General features: G+C 42.3%; 1 protein-coding gene across 6 annotated transcripts in view; it reads left to right on the top strand.

The window, feature by feature from the left end:
* PAK3 (p21 (RAC1) activated kinase 3) overlaps window positions 1–21,110 on the top strand; it is a 199,202-nt gene extending 178,092 nt beyond the window's left edge. For all 6 annotated transcript variants that reach the window (XM_026848321.1, XM_026848326.1, XM_026848323.1 and 3 more), the window contains 7 exons: window positions 3,387–3,435; window positions 6,615–6,727; window positions 7,584–7,701; window positions 8,392–8,491; window positions 8,914–9,110; window positions 13,695–13,832; window positions 15,344–21,110. In XM_026848321.1, coding sequence (XP_026704122.1) covers window positions 3,387–3,435; window positions 6,615–6,727; window positions 7,584–7,701; window positions 8,392–8,491; window positions 8,914–9,110; window positions 13,695–13,832; window positions 15,344–15,433 — 805 coding nt within the window. In that variant the 3' untranslated portion in view covers window positions 15,434–21,110. The remainder of the gene's footprint in view (window positions 1–3,386; window positions 3,436–6,614; window positions 6,728–7,583; window positions 7,702–8,391; window positions 8,492–8,913; window positions 9,111–13,694; window positions 13,833–15,343) is intronic.
* Window positions 21,111–21,158: the final 48 nt, after the last annotated feature.

Here is a 21,158-nt window from a genome sequence, read left to right on the forward strand (position 1 = left end):
AAAATAACAGTTCTCAATAACATTTCTTTCAAATAGTTTGCTTAAAAAAATACTCAGTGATCAGGAGTATCACCACATAGTTTAGGAACTGAAACCAGAGATTAAAAAATAAGCTCTCTTTTCTAGCAGAGGTAATAAAAACCAAAAATTCAGTAATAAACACAGTGTTGATGCACAAAGTACTTGATGAGAAAATGCATCATTTGCCTAATGACAGACCACTTGTGGATCCTGCAGGTTTTGGGAGTTTACTGAAAATAATCAACCAAGCTATTCCCTTCTGAAACACAACTTTACTTACTGTAAATAGGATTGACTTGAAATATTTCCTATGTGAGGAGGCAATAAAAAAATAAATTACATAAAAATTAGATATCTGACTTGCATTTTAATTATGGGGAGGCTTCCTGTTCTGTCAAAGTTTTCTTGGCTGTATTGTAATTCTAGGAGAGCTAGCGCCATTTGTGTAACACAAGGATCACACTGCTGTCAGTGTGTGACACAAACTGTTTACTGACATCAGAGATACTTTTCTGCCTTAAGTGTTTGTGAAGTTTGAACTCATAGTAGTGTGTTGCTGACCTGGAACTGATATATACTGCAGAAAGCCAGACACACTCATGCTTTTTCTCTGGCACACTTTATCATAGGTATATCTTGTTTGGCAGGGCACTTGTGGGGAGGTGTTTCTGCTCCATTCATTGTATAAACACCCTTTCTCAGATTCCAGCTCACTTTCTACCTGAAGCTTTGGTCCTTACTGTCATTTGTAAAACATCGGTGGACTCTTAGAGCTGTGCCAGTCTCTCAAAAGATAAGCGTGAACTGAAGAAGTGAGAATAAACATGCGTGTGAAGCAGATTATTGCTGTCACCGTGAAAATATGACCATCACCCTCACAATCTTTTATTTTGACAGTCCTAGGAGTGAGCTTGTACAAAGGTGCTTCAACAACTGGTGGAAAGACAAGTGGCTAATATCTGGCCTAAAAGGGTATCTAAAATTGATTTCCTCCAGCTTTTAGTACAACCTGAAGATTGCATGCCCTTCTTACAGAGGAGTGAGTGTGCTGCGTAACCAGCTCATGACTAATGCCACAGGTCAATTTACAGTGATGGGGAAAGATCCTAAAGAAAAAAATCATCACAAAGGTAATCAAACAGGATGATCAGGAGGAACTGTACTGCTGCATGGCTGGGGTTAGCGTGTCTGTCTGCAGCAGGGCTGGGCTGAGATGTCACTGCCTCGGATGGTGCTGATGTGCTTAGTTGATGTAGGTGCCAGTTCCTGAGCTGCCCGCCTTCGCAACGAGTTGGGTACAGTTATGCCAGAGGCACTTGTGGTGTGGGAAGCGAGTAGTTTTTTAGTAGCTGCTAATGAGAGCACCACAAGGCACTAAGAGATGTGGCTGCTTGGAGAACTGCAGATAGAGAGCTACTTATGTAAGGAAAAGCAGCTTGACCAGGACATAGCACTTCATGGCTTCATGCAGCTGGTAAGTTAATAAACAGTGTGATGGTTTTACAGTCACTCTGCAGTGAATGGTAGTCAGCAGGCCCGTGCTGAAGAATAGGTCAGCTTCAGTGCTGAGTCTCTGGTTTGTCATCTCTCTCCAGTTGAGGAAGGAAAATGCTGCTGACACTGGAGGAAACTTACTTAACTAGTTCTTGATAAAAAGGCTATGTTTGTTCAAGCAGTGTTAGCTCTTGCTATGAAGACAAATTAGTATGGAGCCATGAGCAGCCTGGGTTGAGGTTGATTTTTTTAACTTGTACTGCACTGCATCACAGTGACACAGATCTAATTGTGGGTCCTGGTGCTTGCCTAACTGCATTAAAAACAAGATATTACAGAGGCGTTTAAAAGTTAGCTACAGATCAGAAATTATAAATGCTTAGAAGTAAAAGTTCATGCAGAATCGTAGAGCCCTTGCAATTAATTCACAGCTTTACTTAAATTACTCACCTTTATCTAAACTCCTCACAGATGGCCTGGAGCATACCAAAAGCATCGTAATTTAAATAGCTGTTTTTAAATAAACCCTGACAGGACTTTGCTCAGGAGATACAGCACAATGTTAGCAAGTCTGAATAAATGGTGTTGGCTTTTTATGAAAACAAATTGGACTAATCTTGACAATTAGTCATAGGAAAATGCATTTGCATTTATATTAAAAGAATACATAGCGTGCCCAATGAGAACATTGTTCTCAACACAGACGTACAGTCTCTGGTGCCTGTTGAATTAAAATGTGTCAGAAATATTTCAGCCTGCAGGTAAACAAGCAGGCCAGGGGATCATGTAAAAATGAGCAAACTGGTTCTGGCATTTTTAGTCAATGGGACACTTGCTGGATGCGTGTTCCCTCTTCTCAGAATTCCCATTCCATGGGCTTCTTAAGTGATGGCAGCGTAAACCTGTGGTTTAGCTCAGAAGGAAGTCCCATTAGGGTTTACAAGGCCACAGTTGCTTTTAAACCCAAAGGGATTTCCTCTGATAGTGGCCTTTTCTGGCCCTTCACATCATTACAGGGGAAGAACCTCTTTTAATGAGAGGCAGATGGCAAACAAAACCCCACACTACACTGTCTAGTCTGCAGGTGAGCATGCCATTTATTTCTGGTGGCTCTACAACACAACTGATGTCTGCCACAGAAGCAAAACATAGACACCATGAAGAGTCCTTCATGTGTCTGGTGCACCTAACAGAAGCAGCTGCTGGCACACAAAGAAGCTGTTTAAGGATCCTCTGTTTTGAGTAGTTCTCCATTTGTGTGTGAAACAATATATGCCTTAACTTGCTCTAGCTGTGACCTCTCAGGATGGCTGGAGAAAAGTTTCCTTGCATGCTCAGATTTCCTCAGATGGCTGTCACATGTATTCAGGGTTCTCAGAATGATTGCATGGTGTTGCCTGAATTTTGCAGATAGATTCAAATAAGAGGTCTGAGAAGGCACAACTAGACTATGTTACATTCCTTGGGGAAAAAAAACCCTACACACACACACACACACACACACACACACACACACACACACACACACACACACAGAGGGGGGGTGTCGGGGACACAACAAAGCAAAAACAGAGAAAATGGGAAAATAATTAAATGTATTATTTTCCAGTTTTTGTAAACACTTCCACCTTTAAGTTTTTAACTAAAATAATTTAGTATGTATATTTGAGATTTGAACCAGCCCTTTTTCATCATGTTGGACATAAGTTTTATCTTGGATACCCTGCATGGCAGAGGGCTGCTGGCTGAAGGAGTGGGTGAACAAAGGTGTTTTATAAACACTACAGTCAGCAGACATCTCCTGTTTGGGCTTGCTTTCACTCATAGGGACTAAACTGCTTCTCATTTCTTTGCTGCTGTTTTGTTTCTAGGGCATCGGGAACTGTTTATACAGCAATCGACATCGCCACAGGACAAGAGGTAAGCGTCAACAGTCCCAGCAGATTTTGCAGGTATTCAGTGCTTTCCCCACTGGTGTGAACTGTGGATGGGGTTTCCGGGACACAGGTAGATCTTTACTGCAAAGGCTCTTCCTCTGAAGCACAGACTAATGTCAGCTGGCAAAATACATCATCTGCTATCTTCAGCTTTTCAGTGAAAGCTCTTCAAGGGCAATGTGTTTCTGTGCCTCAGTAACTGGACACTTAGGGTGGCCATCCACTTTCTAGCAACCATTACACTGAGATGTTGATTAATGCCTGAAAAGGTGCCTGCAAATTCCTTGGAGGCAGGTCCTGGTCCCCCTGGAATCAGCAACAGCCTTGGTCCTCTCTGCTCGGACTGATAAGGCCAATTGTAATTATTTTTTTACTTACTGTCTTCAGAACAGGTCAGTACTCACCACAGTATTGTTGGTCCCAGCCTGGTGGCATGTTACATCATCCCTGAATGTGTATTTTAATTGAGAGAAACCTGTAAAGAAATCCCAGCAAGCTTTTGGGCCTGTTAAAAACTGTATAATTTTTATTGACAGTGTAAATGTATTGGTTTGAAGTTGTTATATCTCTGTTCCTCAGTGTGCATGAAGTTGTGCTATTACAGAGAGTGTTGGTCTGTATATACAATTTCACTCTCTACATTTGCTGTATAAAATCTGCCTGTGGACCTGTCCATAGATCAGTTAACAATACAAATTGTAAAACCTAGAGATCTGTCATAATGAGAGGTCTCAGGAGAGGTCACGGGGGGGTCACAGATTCCCCTATTGCTGTGAGGAATAAATAGCTTCATTACATCGCCTGATTTCAGACAGACTTTGTCCTTGTTAACTACCAGAAAGAATGTAAGGAGGGTAGCGGTATCTTTCAGAGAAGGACACACTAGCTCTGTCTTTAATTACTAAATACATTAATGCATCAACTAGCTGATGGAGGCTGCTGTCATTCAGTCCCAATTTATTTTAATCACAGGTTCAGACGGTAATATTATTTAGCATTTTTTCTATCATGTGTTTCATCTTCAAAGTATAATGCAAGACCTAATTAAGGAGAGATGATATTTAGGATGTAATTTTCTGGTTTAGTCATACTAAAGCTGGTTGACACACACACTGACAAATGAAAAGATGTCTGTCAAGAGCAAAGTTCTCTCCTAAGCAGTACAGCCACATTTAGGACCATTGTCAGTGACAGCCTATTGCAGGCCATGAACTGGTCACAGGGACGTGGGGGGCAGGAGAGTGAGAAACAAATATTGAAGGAAAGAGGTGTTAACCCTGACAGCCCTTCTAGTGGCCAATTTAAAGTATCATCTTAACATTAATTTCCTTTTCCAAGCCAGAGTTTTTGAATATCATAGAACCATAGAATGGTTTGGGTTGGAAGGGACCTTAAAGATCATCCAGTTCCACCCCCCTGCCAGGGGCAGGGACATCTTCCACTAGCCCATGTTGCTCCAAGCCCCGTCCAACCTGGCCTTGAACCCTGCTAGGGAGGGGGCAGCCACAGCTTCTCTGGATGGCCCATCCCTTCTCTCCAGCGTGTGATCGCACCACACAGGTTGTGTCGTTGGTGAACTTGCTGAGGGTACCTCGATCCCACTGTCCCATGTTGCCAAGAAGGATGTTAAACAGGCACCGGTCCCAACACCAGCCCCTGAGGAATGGCACTCATCACTGTTCTCCGCTTGGACATCAAGCCGTTGACCTCAGCTCTGAGCGTGACCATCCAGCCAATTCCTCATCCACTGAATGGTCCATCTGTCAAATCCATGTGTCTCCAATTTAGGGACAAGGATGTCTCGTGGGACAGCGTCAAATGCTTTGCACAAGTCCAGTTTGATGATGTCAGTTGCTTTCCTTTATCCACCAGTGCTGTAACATAATATGTAATATATACAAACTCTGCCTGAAAATCTAGCTAGAAAACCAGGAGTGAGGGCAGAGGGGTGTTCTCTTTCATGCTGTGTCAAGAGCAGGACTAGACAGAGGGAGAGGCTGGCCAAATTGCATATGGCAGGAACAAGAGGCAGACAAGGTACATGTTGGGTTGGAGGGCTGTCCTGGGACTGCTGGGGAAGATGTATTTGTAGGAGTCCTTGGCCAGAGCTGAGCTGGATGGCAGCTAGGGAAGCAGGGCTGAGCCCAGAGGGATGGGGCTGGCAGAAGCAGGCTCAGCAAGGAGGCCAGGATGAAAAACAAGTGGAGACTGGCTTCCTGGGGGAAGATGGGACTTGGCAGTGGGGCCAGGATGAGGCAGCAGCAGGATGGCTACAAGGTTTCAGAGCCAAAGCGATCATATTACTGATAAACAGACAAGGTGGTGCCTTAGAGAATCCCTTTGCTCTTTGGGGCTACAGTTTAAGATTACTGATTTATCATTTCTGGCTGTCAGCAAATAAATCTGAATCTTACTGGTAGTTTCTCATTCACCTGCAGTGCTGCACTGTGTAACTGCCCTTAGATGGAGGTCTGCAAGGGATCTAAAAGCCCTAAACCTGCTTGTAACCCGAGATGTATCCATAAAATACCACAGAATAGATTATCCTTTTTAAATAACTGCAAATCTAAACTGTGTTAAAGAATGTTATTTAGAGTTGCAAAATCAAAATTCAGGAAGTTAGGAAGTGTTAGCATTGGACTTTTTTTGTTAACCTTGATCTTTTTAGTACAGCATTTTATACATAATGTCCATGTGTGTTTTCTTTCAGTTATGCAATCAAGTCAAGAATAACAGCAGTTGCTGGAATAATGATCAAAAATCATATAATTGCTAAAGTATTACCAGCTGGTTTTATATATGTTCACAGTAACAAAATCACATCCTGCTTGCAAAGCGTGCATGAATAATAATAGTGGTGATAAACTAAGGCCATTTGAGAAGAATGTAGGTCCAGAGAGTGTTGTTAGAGATTTGTGGTTGATAACTTAGACCATTTTTACAGATTTTACAACGCATAATGTATATGGCCATGTGTCCTGTAACGAGCACCCAAGCTAGCAGAGAAATAGGGTGTTGTAATGTAAGTTACTGAGCTCTTATATCTAATAACAAGACAGTTTGGCACAACTCTACTACATCATTCCACAAACACTCACTCCATGTTCATTTTGATCACATGCAACAGACAACCCAAGTTAATGATTCTCAATGTCATTTTAGGTGGCCATAAAGCAAATGAATCTCCAACAACAGCCCAAAAAGGAACTAATTATTAATGAAATTCTGGTCATGAGGGAAAATAAGAACCCCAATATTGTTAACTATTTAGACAGGTGAGTAGTTCTAGTATTTTCATGTGAATGTTCGTTTACATACTGCAAGCCAAAGATCTAAAAAAACCTTTGGTCACTGGCAGAAAATTGACCTCTTTGTTATTCATCTGCTCATATGCAGTGCACGAGAGGAGATTTCATTTTGTCAGCATTAATCTTTGTGGCATATATAGTTTGAAGACTGTTTTCAAAAACCAAGATCAGCCATATTTTACTAAAACAACAGCCTGTAAATCCACTACCTCCATGTTTGTTTGGATTTTTTTTTTATTTGTTCATGTCTTCTGTGTCTTATGATAAGTGCTGATAAACCATCATAGAAATTATTTCCCTTGGGCCGTTCCCACTATTTTCCATTGCTGTGGATGCCAGGAAAATGAGATTCTTGATTCCAGAAACACATAATTTGCCAGTTTTTAAATTGTTTTTCCCGTTTCTGAATGTATTTTATGTAAGGTTTTCCAAACTGTTGACCAATTTCTGTCCTCAGTGGTACACACCATCTGACCATGGACAACTATGAAAGTTGTGTTGCCTTGTTCCTGGAGTTAATCATGGAATTTATGTGCTAAGATGATGTACCAGATGATGTGATATGTCCTGTTTGAGATTTATCTTTGCTGTTACTAAACTGCTTTTTTCACTTGCTTGCCATCTATGATGTCTTAATTTTTCACTTACGTGCCTTTCTCATTTAGACTGCACAGATTCTAAGAACTGTATAGCCTAGAAGGAATGTCTCTTCATTTATTCTGTCTTAATTTAAAAATGACCTGGAAACGATCAACTGTAGTCTTTTTCATAAAGTAATTCAGCTGTGCACATTCATCTCAATGCCATTGTTTTCTTTTTTCAGCTACCTAGTTGGTGATGAACTCTGGGTGGTTATGGAATACTTGGCTGGAGGCTCTTTAACCGATGTTGTTACAGAGACATGCATGGATGAAGGACAGATAGCAGCTGTCTGTAGGGAGGTAAGGGATCCCACGTGTGCTCCCGTTCATTTGGACAGGATGGTACTTACTATACTCTGTTGTTATACTCTTCTATACTGTTATTGTACTCTTTTACTATTCTGAACTTTGCCTCTTTAAACATTTGCCTGGAGCATGCCTGTACTGCATTCCTTGCCTGTAAAAGCAAACATGCTGGTGGCAGAATTTTAAAGTAACAGCAAAGAAAAATAGAGATTGATTTATCGCAGTCATCAGCTTAAAAGGATATAATTCCACCCAATATGGTGTTTGCTTCTGAAAAATTACTAACATGCTATTTTCAAATCTGCTGTAGAGCCTAACAATAAAATCTTTGTCATACAACCTCCCACCCGAAAGTGATCCACTTCATACCAAAGGAAGGGACTGCTTCTTTTTTGGCAAACAATAGTTTGTCATGTGGACTGCAGCAGCAGTCATTCTCTATGTGCTTTGAGGGGATAGTCTATAACAATCATTGACATTTCTCTTTCAAAAACTTAATATGACTTCATTTAGAAAGTTAGTACTCTAATAGTGTTGAAGCAGCAAGGTATTGTTCTTGACAGCACAATATTCTGCCATTACTCACAACTCATCTAGAAATTAAATCTTTTAGACCCACTTCCTTTCTTGTGTGATTAAATCAGGTCTTAATTTTTACCCTCGTGTTTCTTTTTTACCTGTCAGTGCCTGCAAGCACTGGATTTCCTTCATTCAAACCAAGTGATCCACAGAGACATCAAAAGTGACAATATTCTTCTCGGAATGGATGGATCTGTCAAATTGAGTAGGTATTCTTGGTCAGGCGCAGCATTCCCAGGATGTGGTGTGGGGCTGCATTTGACTGACTGCCAGTTACCCAAAAGTGATACCTGTGGTAGTACACTGACCACTGCTGCAAGCTAAGAGCTCAATTCCAGCGTGCAGAGAGGTATAGAAAGGAAAAAGGTGTAAAGAGTGGCATTGGTTTATGTATGTCCCTTCCAGAGGGAGGGAGTTACAATCTAAAGCTTCAAGTGAATAAAAGCCACTGCACAAAACTTGAGGGGGTTTTTAAGTGACCAGTATTTCCTTGGCTACAGCACTGAGTGAACAGAGCATGGCCACTTTTCAAGATGCTACAAGGCATTCTCAGGCATTTAGTGGGGATTTCTTTTGCTTATTTTCATAATTCAAGCTGACTTTAACAGTACTTGCTTTTTTCCTCAGCTGATTTTGGCTTCTGTGCTCAGATCACCCCTGAGCAGAGTAAACGGAGCACAATGGTCGGGACTCCTTACTGGATGGCACCAGAAGTGGTGACAAGAAAAGCATACGGCCCCAAAGTGGACATCTGGTCACTTGGGATCATGGCAATAGAAATGGTGGAAGGAGAACCTCCTTACCTTAATGAAAATCCTCTCAGGGTAAGGTGCAAATAAAATCAGATACCGCTGTCACATACTTTGTCTTCCATCAGACAAAATCCCAGTCACATCAGCTTGAACTTGTTCCACCAAGGCCTGCCTCTGATAAGGTCACTGGAGCATATCAGCATATACTGTAGCTTTGGTTACATCAGTGGGAGGACCTCAAAAGAAAAGTGACATGTAGCATTCAGAAATATGCCATTTTTGCTTTCAATGATGCTTGAAATTTCTCGTATAGTTTTTGAACTGTCTTTGAGCTGTACTCCTGAATGACAAGAATTCTTCAGCAGCAAGTTTCTTTAATTGGGGAATTTTTATGAAAAACATTTCAACTGTATCTGCAGAGAGAGAACTGTTTTCAAACTCTGATCAGTGCTGATTGCTTACCCGAGCCTTTCAGGAATTGTCACTGGTTATAGTAATGCCATAATTATTTATTATCAAATACATTTCTAAAAGTGTGTTTTAGTACAGGTACTTGTAGTAAAATAATGTATTTTTAATGTTTTGAAATTTTTAGTTTTATCCTAATTCCTTAAAATGAAGTGACCAGTTCTAATGCCAAATGAATGTGTAATAGTGGAGAAATGTATACCAAGATAAAACCTCATGACTGATAGCTGAAACAAAGTTTAATACTGCACAGTTAATTCCTTATAGGATGCAAGAATATATGAGGAAATTATTTTTGACTTATGTGTATACATACATATTCTTTGTTAAGGCTAGAATTAAAATAGAGCATAACATGTAGCTTTTCTCATAGCTTTAAGGCTGCACTCTGTCTGGTCTGTGGCACCCAGGCTGCATATTGCAGAATGAAAGAAGAAATAACGGAATGGTCAGGAAATATCTGAACTTCAGTCTTCCACTCTTTTTGAAAAATGGTTCCTGAGTTTTGATAGGTGCCCTAGGATTTTTGGTTCCAGTGCACCCTTCATAAGGGGAAATAAGAAAGAAATGGGTTGAAACAGGTTTGGATTCAGAGTGATGCTGAATAAGCCATGGCTGGCAGGGTGGCAGTGGGCCTGTGTCACTGCAGCCCAGTTTTCCCCGCAGAGACTTTTGTGCATCGCTAGTTTTGCGTCAGTTTCCTGCAACGAGAGGACCCCATATTCCACTTGCCTCTATGGAAGACCCTTGCAAAAAAATGCATTTAGCTTGTATAAGGCAGCAAAAACAGATGAAGAGAATTAGCATTTGTGGTCTGGATGCTGAAAATTCCCTGCTTCCTTAACCTCAGATGTTGACTGGGGCTTCTCAAGAAGCCTCAGGTCAACTTTTGAAAAGATAACTGGATTTCTTATCTCTGACCAAATTCACATTCAGCCATTCCTGCCCTTACTCAGATGATTTGAGATGCTCTTTGTCTTCATACATGCCTCATCTCCTGCTGGAGTTAAGATCACCTTGAACACTTAGAGCTTCAAAACATCTTCAGGTGTCTGAGTAAAATTGCAGTAGGTTAAAATCAGGCACCTGAAGTTGGTACCATCTGTATTTGCTTCCTGGATTCTTTTTCAGAGGTTGTTGCCCCTGAGCTAGAAACGACAAAAAGCTTGTGATGGACCACCTGAAGTTCCCGAGTTATCAGCTAGTTTTATTAGGTAAATCAACCCCAACAGGGACAGGATCCATCTGCTGCTTTATGTGGAATCAGAGACTTCAGTGAGAGATCTCAGCTGCATCCAAACAGGAGAGCTTATAAGCAAGACATGTTTTTGCAGTTAAGTTTTTTAGCTGATAGCACACAGCAGTTGTTGGGTTTAATAGTCACACTTGGAGCACATTCAGGAAATTCTGCAAAACCTGGAAGCTAAAGGATGCTCTTTTATTTTTATGAATGATTGTCTTAATAATGGAAAGCATACAGAAGCTTCAGTTATGGACACTAATTTAAATACTTAAATAAATTATAAGGGCATTAAAGGATCATTAATCATAGAATTAACAGCAGTCTTAATGTAGATGCATTTGTTGTTTTCCACGTGTAGACAAAATGCATCCCAGGCTTTCCAGCCTATGCAGAACTCACAGGAATGAACTGTTTTCCAGCCACGAGTGTCCTGGATATTTCTCTGATGGTACTCGTTTTCTCTCACTGCAATTTCCTTCCATCAGGCATATGCCTAGGGCCCGAGGGACAAACATTGGTGCAATATATATCCTTTGAAATGCAAGTTGGACCTCCCCAGTTTCAATTTAAAAAAAAAATACAACAAACATTTCTGTTTGCTTATTCATTTATTAACCACAGCACATCAATTTTCCTCAAAACTGTAGCATATTTTCCAAATGCTGTGGATCTTCTACAGTTTCAGGCTTCTAAATCATCTGTATATTCTTCTGTCATGTATCTGGGTGGCCTGGATAACTTCAGGATATCATTTTCACAGACTGCAGCTGTAATTGTATGCCGAATCCTTTCTTGTTTCTTGGTATGTTAAACAAATTAATGAGTTTATTGCCCCTTTGCAGCTACTGCAAACACTCATTTCCTTTGTACTGTACTTGTTTTTCTTTTCTGGCTCTATCATAGGAAACCAAAAGATACATGATAAGAAGGTACTTCAACTTCCCATAGACGTTCTTCTGTTGTAGTAGAAGTATTTAGAAGGTGCAGTACCTAGCTAAAGATGACTTTTCCTCATGATTCATGTTCTGTGAAGAAACAAGGGACTAAAAGAGCTCCATTTGTTCTGGGACTCTGTTTCACAGTCAGGTGAATGTAGCTGGAATAAAATCTCCAAGGTTGAACATGGGTGCTGTATACCGCAGAAGTAACATCTCTCAGGTAGCACAATTTAAACACAGTGAGGACAGGCACTCCAGCTCACCACTGTGTCTTGTGGCTGAGGTCAGCTGTAGATGGACAGGATAATTGATTTTGTGACGTTTACATTGTGGGAAAAGTAAAGAAACTTCCTTTTATTGTTTTTACTATAGGATAGTTCATTTTCCTTTTTAGGCTTGGAAATTTTCCTCTGTATTTAAGAGGATAATAACAAAGTCAATTCTATTTAAATGCCAGTAGTGCAGAGCTGTTATTATCATGGCAGACATTTTTATGGAAGACTCCTAGACGTATTTCTATTATTACTACTGTATATTTTAGACATCTGCAAGTTTAAGTTTGAATAGTTCAAAATGTTTACGTTTCTACATAACATCTTGCAAAAGCAGAATGAACTCATCTCTCTAGCTTCTCAGCATGTTAAGACCTTGGTTACAAGTGAACACTCACTCTGTGTTTTGCAAAATTACATTATAAATCCTTGGCCTGAGAAATATTGGGAAGACTTGCTAAGCTGCATGAGTGCTGTCAGCTGCACGGAAGTGAGCATCCTTGGCTTTTCATAAGAAACTTAAGCTTAGCTTAGACTAGATGCTTTGCAGGAGGAGAAAAGCTGGAATTTTCAGGTGTTTGGACAGGCCTGTGTGCACAAGACTGACTGTGCATTCAGATGAGCAGCCAGATGTTTATTCACATCATGGAAGGGAATTCACAGAGGACTCAACCCTTAACACAGACAAATACTCCCAATTCTCAGGTAACACTTTGCTTTGGGTTTTAAGTTGTTCCAGCTCTTCTGTCTGTGAAGATGACCCTGAAAACATGAAACAAATGTAATAATCTTATCTTTCCTAAAAAAAACCCAAACTTTTCTAAAACAGTGGTTTTAAGAGATGGACATTTCTCACTGGGAAGCTTGTGTGAAACATGAAGATTATGGTTTAAAGGCAGCATAGTATATTCTGCTTCTTGTCTGTTTTTTCTGAAATACTTAGTGAACATATTTCTTTCATAGTCCAAGCCACTTTCTCCATGTCACCAAGCCTGAGCTTTCAATAGACAAACTGCCAAAACCTCCCATTTCTTTCCTGGCAATTTCTGGGATGGGGACATCATTAATGTAGTTACTTGAGTATCAGAATTAGCATGAAATTACCATAGGGATGGAATTACTAATTTTTCTGATTAGACCATTAAAAGTTTTTCATTTTACCACATAAATGAAGCCAATCTGGAATTTGGAGGCTGCTGAAAGACATAGTTGCAGGTGGCTCCTATCTGCCCAGTTATACATTTTCTTCGTAATGTATTTGTGCATGCAACTTACATGTCTGTGTTGAAAATGAGGTTCCAAATGTTTCTGTTTCTTTATCCAAGGAATAAGATGATGGATTTACTTTTTTCATCTGGTTACCATTTTTTTATCAAGAACAGAGCAAAAAACTTTTACTGTGGTTTTATGGGAGCTGCACTTTAGGGACCAGTGAGCACTGTGGAGATGGATTTTATGTAATAATCCTTTGAAATAATATAGATAGACTAAATTCACTCTTTAAAATAGGATGTAAAGCTAGTGTCAATACTTGGAGAAGCAAAATGTGCTTTTGCTGATGTAGTTCATACTAACTAGGTCAGCCAATGAAATCAGCTGTCAAGGCAAAGATCATTTTGATGTTGGAATAGCTGTGGCTGCACCAGGGCGCTTTTTTCCATAAAAAATGGGGTCTATATAAGCAGTTTTGAATACAAACAAAACAGGTGGAGTCTTGTGTTTTCTTTTTCTCTAGGCGCTGTATCTGATAGCTACGAATGGGACACCAGAGCTGCAGAATCCCGAGCGACTGTCCGCTGTGTTTCGTGACTTTCTGAACTGCTGCCTGGAGATGGACGTGGACAGGCGAGGGTCTGCCAAGGAACTTCTGCAGGTAAAATGTGAAGTGACTGCAAGTAAAACAACTGTACTGTGTTAACAGCTTTGTCATCAGCTAAACTTGAAGGCATAGGATGGAATCCCCTCATGTTAGTCTCCAGACTTGGTGCTTTTCAAGTAAACAATAAGCTAGAATCACAGAATGGTTTGGGTTGGAAGGGACCTTTAAAGGTCATCTGGTCCCACCCCCCTGCAATGAGCAGGGACATCTTCAATGAGATCAGGTTGCTCAGAGCCCTGACCAACCTGGCTTTGAATGTTTTCAGGGAGGGGGCATCTATAACCTCTCTTGGCAACTTGTGCTGGTGTTTCACCACCCTCATCATAAAAAATTTCTTCCTTAGATCTAGTCTGAGTCTACAGGCTTCTAGTTTAAAACCATCAGCCCCTCTCCTATCACAACAAGCCCTACTAAAAAGTCTGTTCCCACCTTTCTTCAAAGCCCCCTTCAAGTACTGAGAGGCTGCAGTAAGGTCTCTGTGGAGCCTTCTGTTCTCCAGGCTGAACAACCCCAACTCTCTCAGCCTGTCCTCACTGCAGGGGTATTCCAGCACTCTGATAGTTTTTGTGGGCCTATTTTGTATTTTGGTAGTATATTCGGTTTTACATGGTGGCAAAATAACTGAAATGGAATGATGCCAGGTACAGAGGCCTGAAATGGTGTTGGTGACTACTGTATACAGAGATATGACCTGGAAGGAACCCAGTGAAATCAGTCACAGCCACATGGTCAGAGATTTGGCACTGTGAGCATAAGAGCTTGTCCATCCTGCCCCACTCTTGGAGGGTTCTGCCACTGAGCCCTGCTTTTAGATGTTTCTGCCACCGAAACAGGGACAGCTGAGTGGGACTTGTCACAGCTCCATTTACTGCCTGCTACATTTATATGGATGAGAAGTTCTACAGGTTTGCTGCCAGGTTTTGTGGCAGATAGGGAGTTGCAGCATGTGACACTTGGCTGTCCCTGCTGCCAAGGTGCCAGCCAGCACAGGAGGGGCAGGGGATGGGGTGGTAGACACTGCTCTCACTGCAGCCCAGAGGTTAGTCCATCAGCGCCCTGTCACTTCTCTCCCTGGTTTTCTCTTGGTGCTGGAAACCTGTACCTCAGTGGCCTTCAGAACAAGACATGGGCCTAAATACTACTAGGATAAACATTTCCTAGAAGTATTGGAGTTCCCTGGGGAATGGTTTATGTCCCTCATCTTTTCTGACAAGTAAAACAGCCCATGTCTAGAAAACAGGAACCTAAGTATTTTAACTTTCCTGAAAGGAACAAGACCTTGTGACAGCAAGCAGCATTCCCAGAGCAAGGCAAAACTCCCAGCAAGCTGAAGACACCTTGAGAAATTATTAATAGGATTATGGGACAGCAAGGCACTGGGAATGAAGATGCAGGTGCAGATGGTCCTATCAGTCCTATTTCTGTGTATTCCTGGTAACCAGAGGAATGTTGCTTGAGCCTGAGTTTGGAAAGTAATGGTGCATTTCTTTTCTTTCTTTGGGCAGCATCCATTTTTAAAATTAGCCAAGCCTCTCTCCAGCCTGACTCCTCTGATCATTGCAGCAAAGGAAGCGATTAAGAACAGCAGCCGCTAGCGCTTCAGGCCGGCTTTCTCCCATGCCAGCTCAGAGCAGGACTGAGAACAAAAACTCTATGAAACCTCAACTCTTGTGCTGCAGGACGGATGGATGGATGGATGGATGAACAAACCAACAGTCACAGTCATGGTGGTAGGAGGGAGAACAACCCAGTCCCTCAAGGAGTAAAAAATTATCATTTGTCTTCTTCCTGCTTTCTGGCTCCTTAATTTATTTTTAAGATGAAACAGGGCTTAAGACAGAAGTAATGACCGAAAACGCTTTGCTGCCTCAACCATTTCCAAGGTAAAGCAAATTCAGTTGGAAGATTCCCTTCCTTCTCGCCTTGTGAATAAGCTGTACATTCACTTTTTAATTGTCAGTTGTTTCTTAAAGATGGAAAGTCCCTTTTATGTTTTTTTTTTTTGTATGGTTTGGAATTGGAGAAGGGTCTCCGTTATTCATAAGCTCTAGACTGCACTGCCTTTTGAATACAGCCTACTCGCTGGTATTTGCCCAGTCATGGTACTTCTAGATGAGGAAGAAAGTGAAATTACATTTCCAACCAAAAACGAATCGAGAGTGGGCAGATAAAACATCCTGTTCAGATACAGGCTTTCAACTGTGAATATATAGTGTTTCAGTTCTTGACAATTTGGTTTGTATAGCTAATTGTAATCTGTTTGCCTGGATGAGAGTCTTACTAAAATGAAAAAGCAGAAAGTTCAGTCAGTGTGCTCAGAAAGGGTTTGTCTGATGCAAAGCTGTAAGAGAAATGTGAGGTGAGAGTGGGCCCAGCCTTGCCTGGTGCCGAGCCTCAGCAGACCCCTTGCAGAGCACAGAGCAGCCTCAGCATCCGCAGACCCAGGCTGGGAGAAGGCGCAGACTGGCACTGGGTGCTTGCCTCTTCCTGGGACCAGACTAACCATCCCGTATCAGAGCCAGACTGGCACTGGGCTGCTCCCGAGGTCAGTCGTAGCCATGCTGTGAAATGCATGGACTGATGGGATTAGCCCTCCTGAGTCTGTGCAGGAGTAGAGAAGGGCAAAACAGAGTAGAGTGGTGTTGTCACTTCGGAGGATGCCTACTTCCTGGTCATCTTGTAGCTCCTGGGAAAGGTCAGTAGTGACTGCGCCGGTCTTGGCAGAGGGGGAGGGAGCCGGGCTGCTCCCTAGGCTTGTGCGCAGGTGAGTGTCCTTCAGGCACACAACGTCTGCCATGGAAACTGAGCCCGACACGAGTGAGTGATGACTTCCGCACTTCAGATATGCATGAGCCAGTGCAGCAGACAGCTCTAGCAGAAAGCACGTTAAAACCTGAATTCTGCACTGAGCAAGAGCAAATGTGTGAAATGCAGAGTGGATTGCAGAAATATTTAGAGGCATCAAGCCAGCCTGCTTTCTGCTGTCCAGCTTACACCAAGCACCGCTGAATGCAGCTCTGAGTTGCTGGGTGGGAGGGAATCCTGGATGTAACTGAGTATTGTGCTTGACTAGTCAACTCGTTTGTAAGGGAGCAGAAGAGTTTTAAGTATGCAATTTGTGGTTTATTTATTCATTTCTGAAAGAAAGACACAATGTGGCTACACTCAGAAAAAGCATTTGCATGGTGTATTTGTTGTATTTAGTAGTACAACTAATCAAAGACCTTCAAAACAGCAACTGAAGCAACACCCACCCAGTGAGCAAAAAACCCCAAAAAAAACAAAAACAGCTTTCTGCTGTAGATCTTCATGTTTAGGCCTAGTCCTACAAAGGGCTAATTAGCCTTTAAGGTACTAATCACCTTCATGTTTTGTCAGTAGGAATAAAGGATGCTTGGGCTATTCTTGAATTAGGCCATTAGCTTGTTTGGCTTTGGCTTCTTACTTAGTTACAGTCTTTGTGTTGTAACTGTCATTAATACTGCCAGCTAACCTACCCTCGCTCACTCTGGCCATCCCTGTGTCTGGCTGAGGCAGCAGACAGAGGTAGTGCTCTCTTGAGTTACCACAGCTAAGTATGAATTAACCTTTCCTGATTTCCTGGGGAGCACAACGGGTCTGATTTCCAGATGCCCAGATAACATGCCGAGGTGAGCAGCTCTGGTTTCCCGAACCGGGGGAACCTCGAGGGGAGCTGCCAGGAGCCCACAGCTCGCACCACTGCAGCTGAGGAGACTGGGGCCAAAAGCAACGACAGCCAAGTCCTACCTGCTTATAAACAAACCCACGGGGAGCGTGATTGACTAGTGCGGGCAAACAGCACATCACATCAGCAAGAGACTACAGGAATCACACCCCACCTTCCCCAAGACAGGCCTGACAGGCAGACAGGACGCACAACACAGAGGATTCCCTGTCCTCTCTCCACCTGGCTGAACACAGTGACTTAAGGGACAGGGAGCAATGACAACAAGTTCCTCTCGGTGCAGCAGACACGTCTCCTCTGTGACCGCCCCTCCTGCCCTGGTGCCCTTGTATAATAGGTATGAGGCTCTGCAAGTGGAACTGAGCAGTCACAAGGACAAAGGTTCTTCTAGCTTGGAGGTGTCACCGAGGATAGGTCGGCCTACGCACTGCATCAAAACAGCTCCCATAAATAAAAAAGGTGGGTCATTGTCATAGGAAACTCTTCTGAGGGGAACAGAAGGCCCAATATGCCAACCGGACCCACTTCTTAGGGAAGTCTGCTGCCTCCCTCTGACCCAGGTTAAAGATGTGAAGAGAAGACTTCCTACCCTGGTACAGCCCTCAGATTATTATCCATTATTGATTTTCAGGTAGGCAGCGATGAAGTTGCATCAAGAAGTCCCAGGGCAATCGAGAGACTTCAGAGCCTTGGGATGAATGGCTAAGGGATCAGGAGCACAAGCAGTGTTCCCCTCTGTCCTTCCAGTTGCACAGAATGATGTGGGGAGAAACAGGAAGAACTGTCAGATCAATATCTGGCTCCGAGCCTAGTGTCACCAGCAGAATTTTGGGGGTTTTGATCATGGGTTGGTTTACATGACACCAGGCCTGCTGGGGACAGACAGGGTATACCTGTCTCAAACAGGGGACAGGATCTTTGCGCAGGAGTTAGCAGGGCTCACTGAAAGAGCTTTAAACCAGATTTGAAGGGAGAAAAGGATAAAACTAGGCTTGCTAGAGATAAGTATGGGGGCAGCATGCCAGTGTTTGAGGGATAGTGTGCTAGCAAGGTCCTTCAGTCTACCTTGTCAGTGGAGGTAGGGGATGGAGAGCTGTGCAACAGCAGAGATGCGAGGGTTATTGATGTTCTCAGAAGTGCCTCAGAATGGTCACATAGGAATCAGGGCTTCTCCCCCCCAAAAGGTGGCAGGATAATAGCACAATTGAAGTGCATTTATGCCAATACACGCAGCATGGGCAACAAACAGGAGGAGCTGGAAGCCATTGTGCAGCAGGAGAACTATGATATGGCTGCTATCACAGAAACATGATGGGAAGGCTCACGCAACTGGAGTGCTGCAGTGGTTGGCTATAAACTCTTCAGAAGGGCTAGGCAAGGAAGGAGAGGCGGTGGGGCAGCTCTGTATGTTAGGGAGTGTTTTGACTGTCTAGAGCTTAATGATGGTGTGACAACAGGGTTGTTCATGGGTAAGAATCAGGGGAAAGGCCAACAAAGCAGATATCATAGTGGGAGTCTGTTACAGACCACCCAGCCAGGATGAAGAGGCAGATGAAATATTCTATAAGCAGCTGGGAGAAGTCTCACAGTCACTAGCCCTTGGTCTTGTGTCTTACCACACATCTGCTGAAAATGAAATACAGCAGCAAGGAAACAGTCCAGGAGGTTCCTGCAGTGTGTGGAAGATGGCTCCCTCACAAGCTGTGTCAGGAAGCTAACTAGAGAGGGTGCCCCATTGGACCTGTTGTCTGTGAACAGAGAAGGACTTGTGGGTGATGTGATGGTTGGAGGCTGTCTTGGGCACAACAAAGAGTTTTCAGTTCTTGGAGAAGTAAGGAGAGGGGTCAGCAGAACTGCCACCTGGGAGTTCCAGAGGGCAGACTTTGGCCTGTTTAGGAGCCTGGTTGCTAGAGTCCCTGGGAAGGCAAAGGAGTCCAGGAAGGCTGGACATTATTTACAAAGGAAATCTTAAAGGTGGGGAGCAGGCCATCCCCATGGAAGATGAGCCAGAGGGGAAGAATGGCCTGGCTGAACAGAGAGCTTTGGCTGGAACTCAGGAAAAAAAAGAGTTTATGACCTTTAGAGGAAGGGGCAGGCAACTCAGGAGGAATACAAGGATGGTTATGAGGTTATGCAGGGAGAAAATTAGAAGGACCAAAGCCCAACTAGAACTTAATCTGGCGACTGCTGTTGCTGTTTTTTTTGTGAGGTCCCATTTTTCTGTCAGCTCAAGCTAGCTATCTGGGGGAGAGACTTTCAGAAGAGAGTAATCTGGGCTTGAGATGGGCTGCCCTCAATTTGTAAAGCATTCATCTGAATGAAACATGTTTGTATTCCATGTAAGAAGTGAAGAAACAAGTGACAGTTTCTGTTTCTAGCATAGCTTTTATTTTTTCCTACCCACAAAGAACAGACAGCCGTCCTTTAAAAGGAAAGCACTTTTTTATGGTACATGTTTGCTGGACATACAATATAAATCCTTGTTAACAGACTATACTATTTGATTGGGGGTTTTCCTATTTATTTTCTTTACCTGTAAGTATTTCAGCATCTCCACTTTAAAAAAAACAAAAAAGCACCACCACAACTTTCCAGAAGATAACAGATATGAAAAATAGGAACATGAAATGGTAGCTTTTAAAAAAAAAAAAACCAAAAAACAGATCAAAGTATGCCCGAGCATACAGAATATTGTTAGCACTGGCTTTTTAAAGACAACTGCTGTAATAAGAGGCCTTACTTTTTATTTTATTAAATGCTATATTTATTTTTCTTTGCGTCAGCAAATCTAGAGATCTTTCTTCTAAAAAAAGTTCCTGGGAGGCAGACAGGATTCAACAGAAATAATCTGTGCCAGTGGCTGTTTTCAACATGGACTGTAATTGCCCAGCAGAGACTGTTTGACACGCAGGGAAACACACCTCTAGCATCCCTCTGGCTCTGTGCTTGAGACAGTCTCTGGCACTAAATTCTTAGTCACTAGATACTGAAAGATGTCAGCTGAGTTTATGTCCTCCCAACTCTGATAGGAAATGTGGAAGAGGCATATTAATATATTAAAACAAAAACAACAGTCCCGAGAGGGGCAAGTCCTGTACATTATTTAGAGCTCACATAGTATGTTACGACTGACAATAGTGTTGAACTTACAGAAAGGAAAGAGATGAATACTATAAAATCTCTGGAACCATCTTGGGTTTTTTGACTGCTATCCTCAGATTAAGCAATTAGTTACATATTTTTGGAAGTATTAGAAATAGGCCATTTCTGTTGCAAAATACATAGGTAGGTAGATTTCAAACACTTTCATTCCAAGATTTTTTTAAAATTGGCTGTTTTCATTTTTAAATTCATTAAACAGTAAAAAATACCTATCCAGAGCTTGACTATGATTCCCATCCCTGCAATGAAGATGTGTGAGAACGACCTGATAGCACGCTGTGGTTTTAATGTGTTTTGGGACAGAAGCATGACAGCAGTAAAGTCAGGGAAGTTTGAGAAGCACAGAAAAGTTTATTTATTTAAGAAAAAAGAAAAAAAAGGGGAAGAAAAAAAAAAAACCATACCTATGTACAATGCCATACAGCTCTTGCATGCACTCCTGGGAGCCTGCA

The sequence above is a fragment of the Athene cunicularia genome, assembly GCF_003259725.1.
Source record: "Athene cunicularia isolate RWA chromosome 4 unlocalized genomic scaffold, athCun1 chr4_part3, whole genome shotgun sequence".
Lineage (NCBI taxonomy): Eukaryota > Metazoa > Chordata > Aves > Strigiformes > Strigidae > Athene > Athene cunicularia.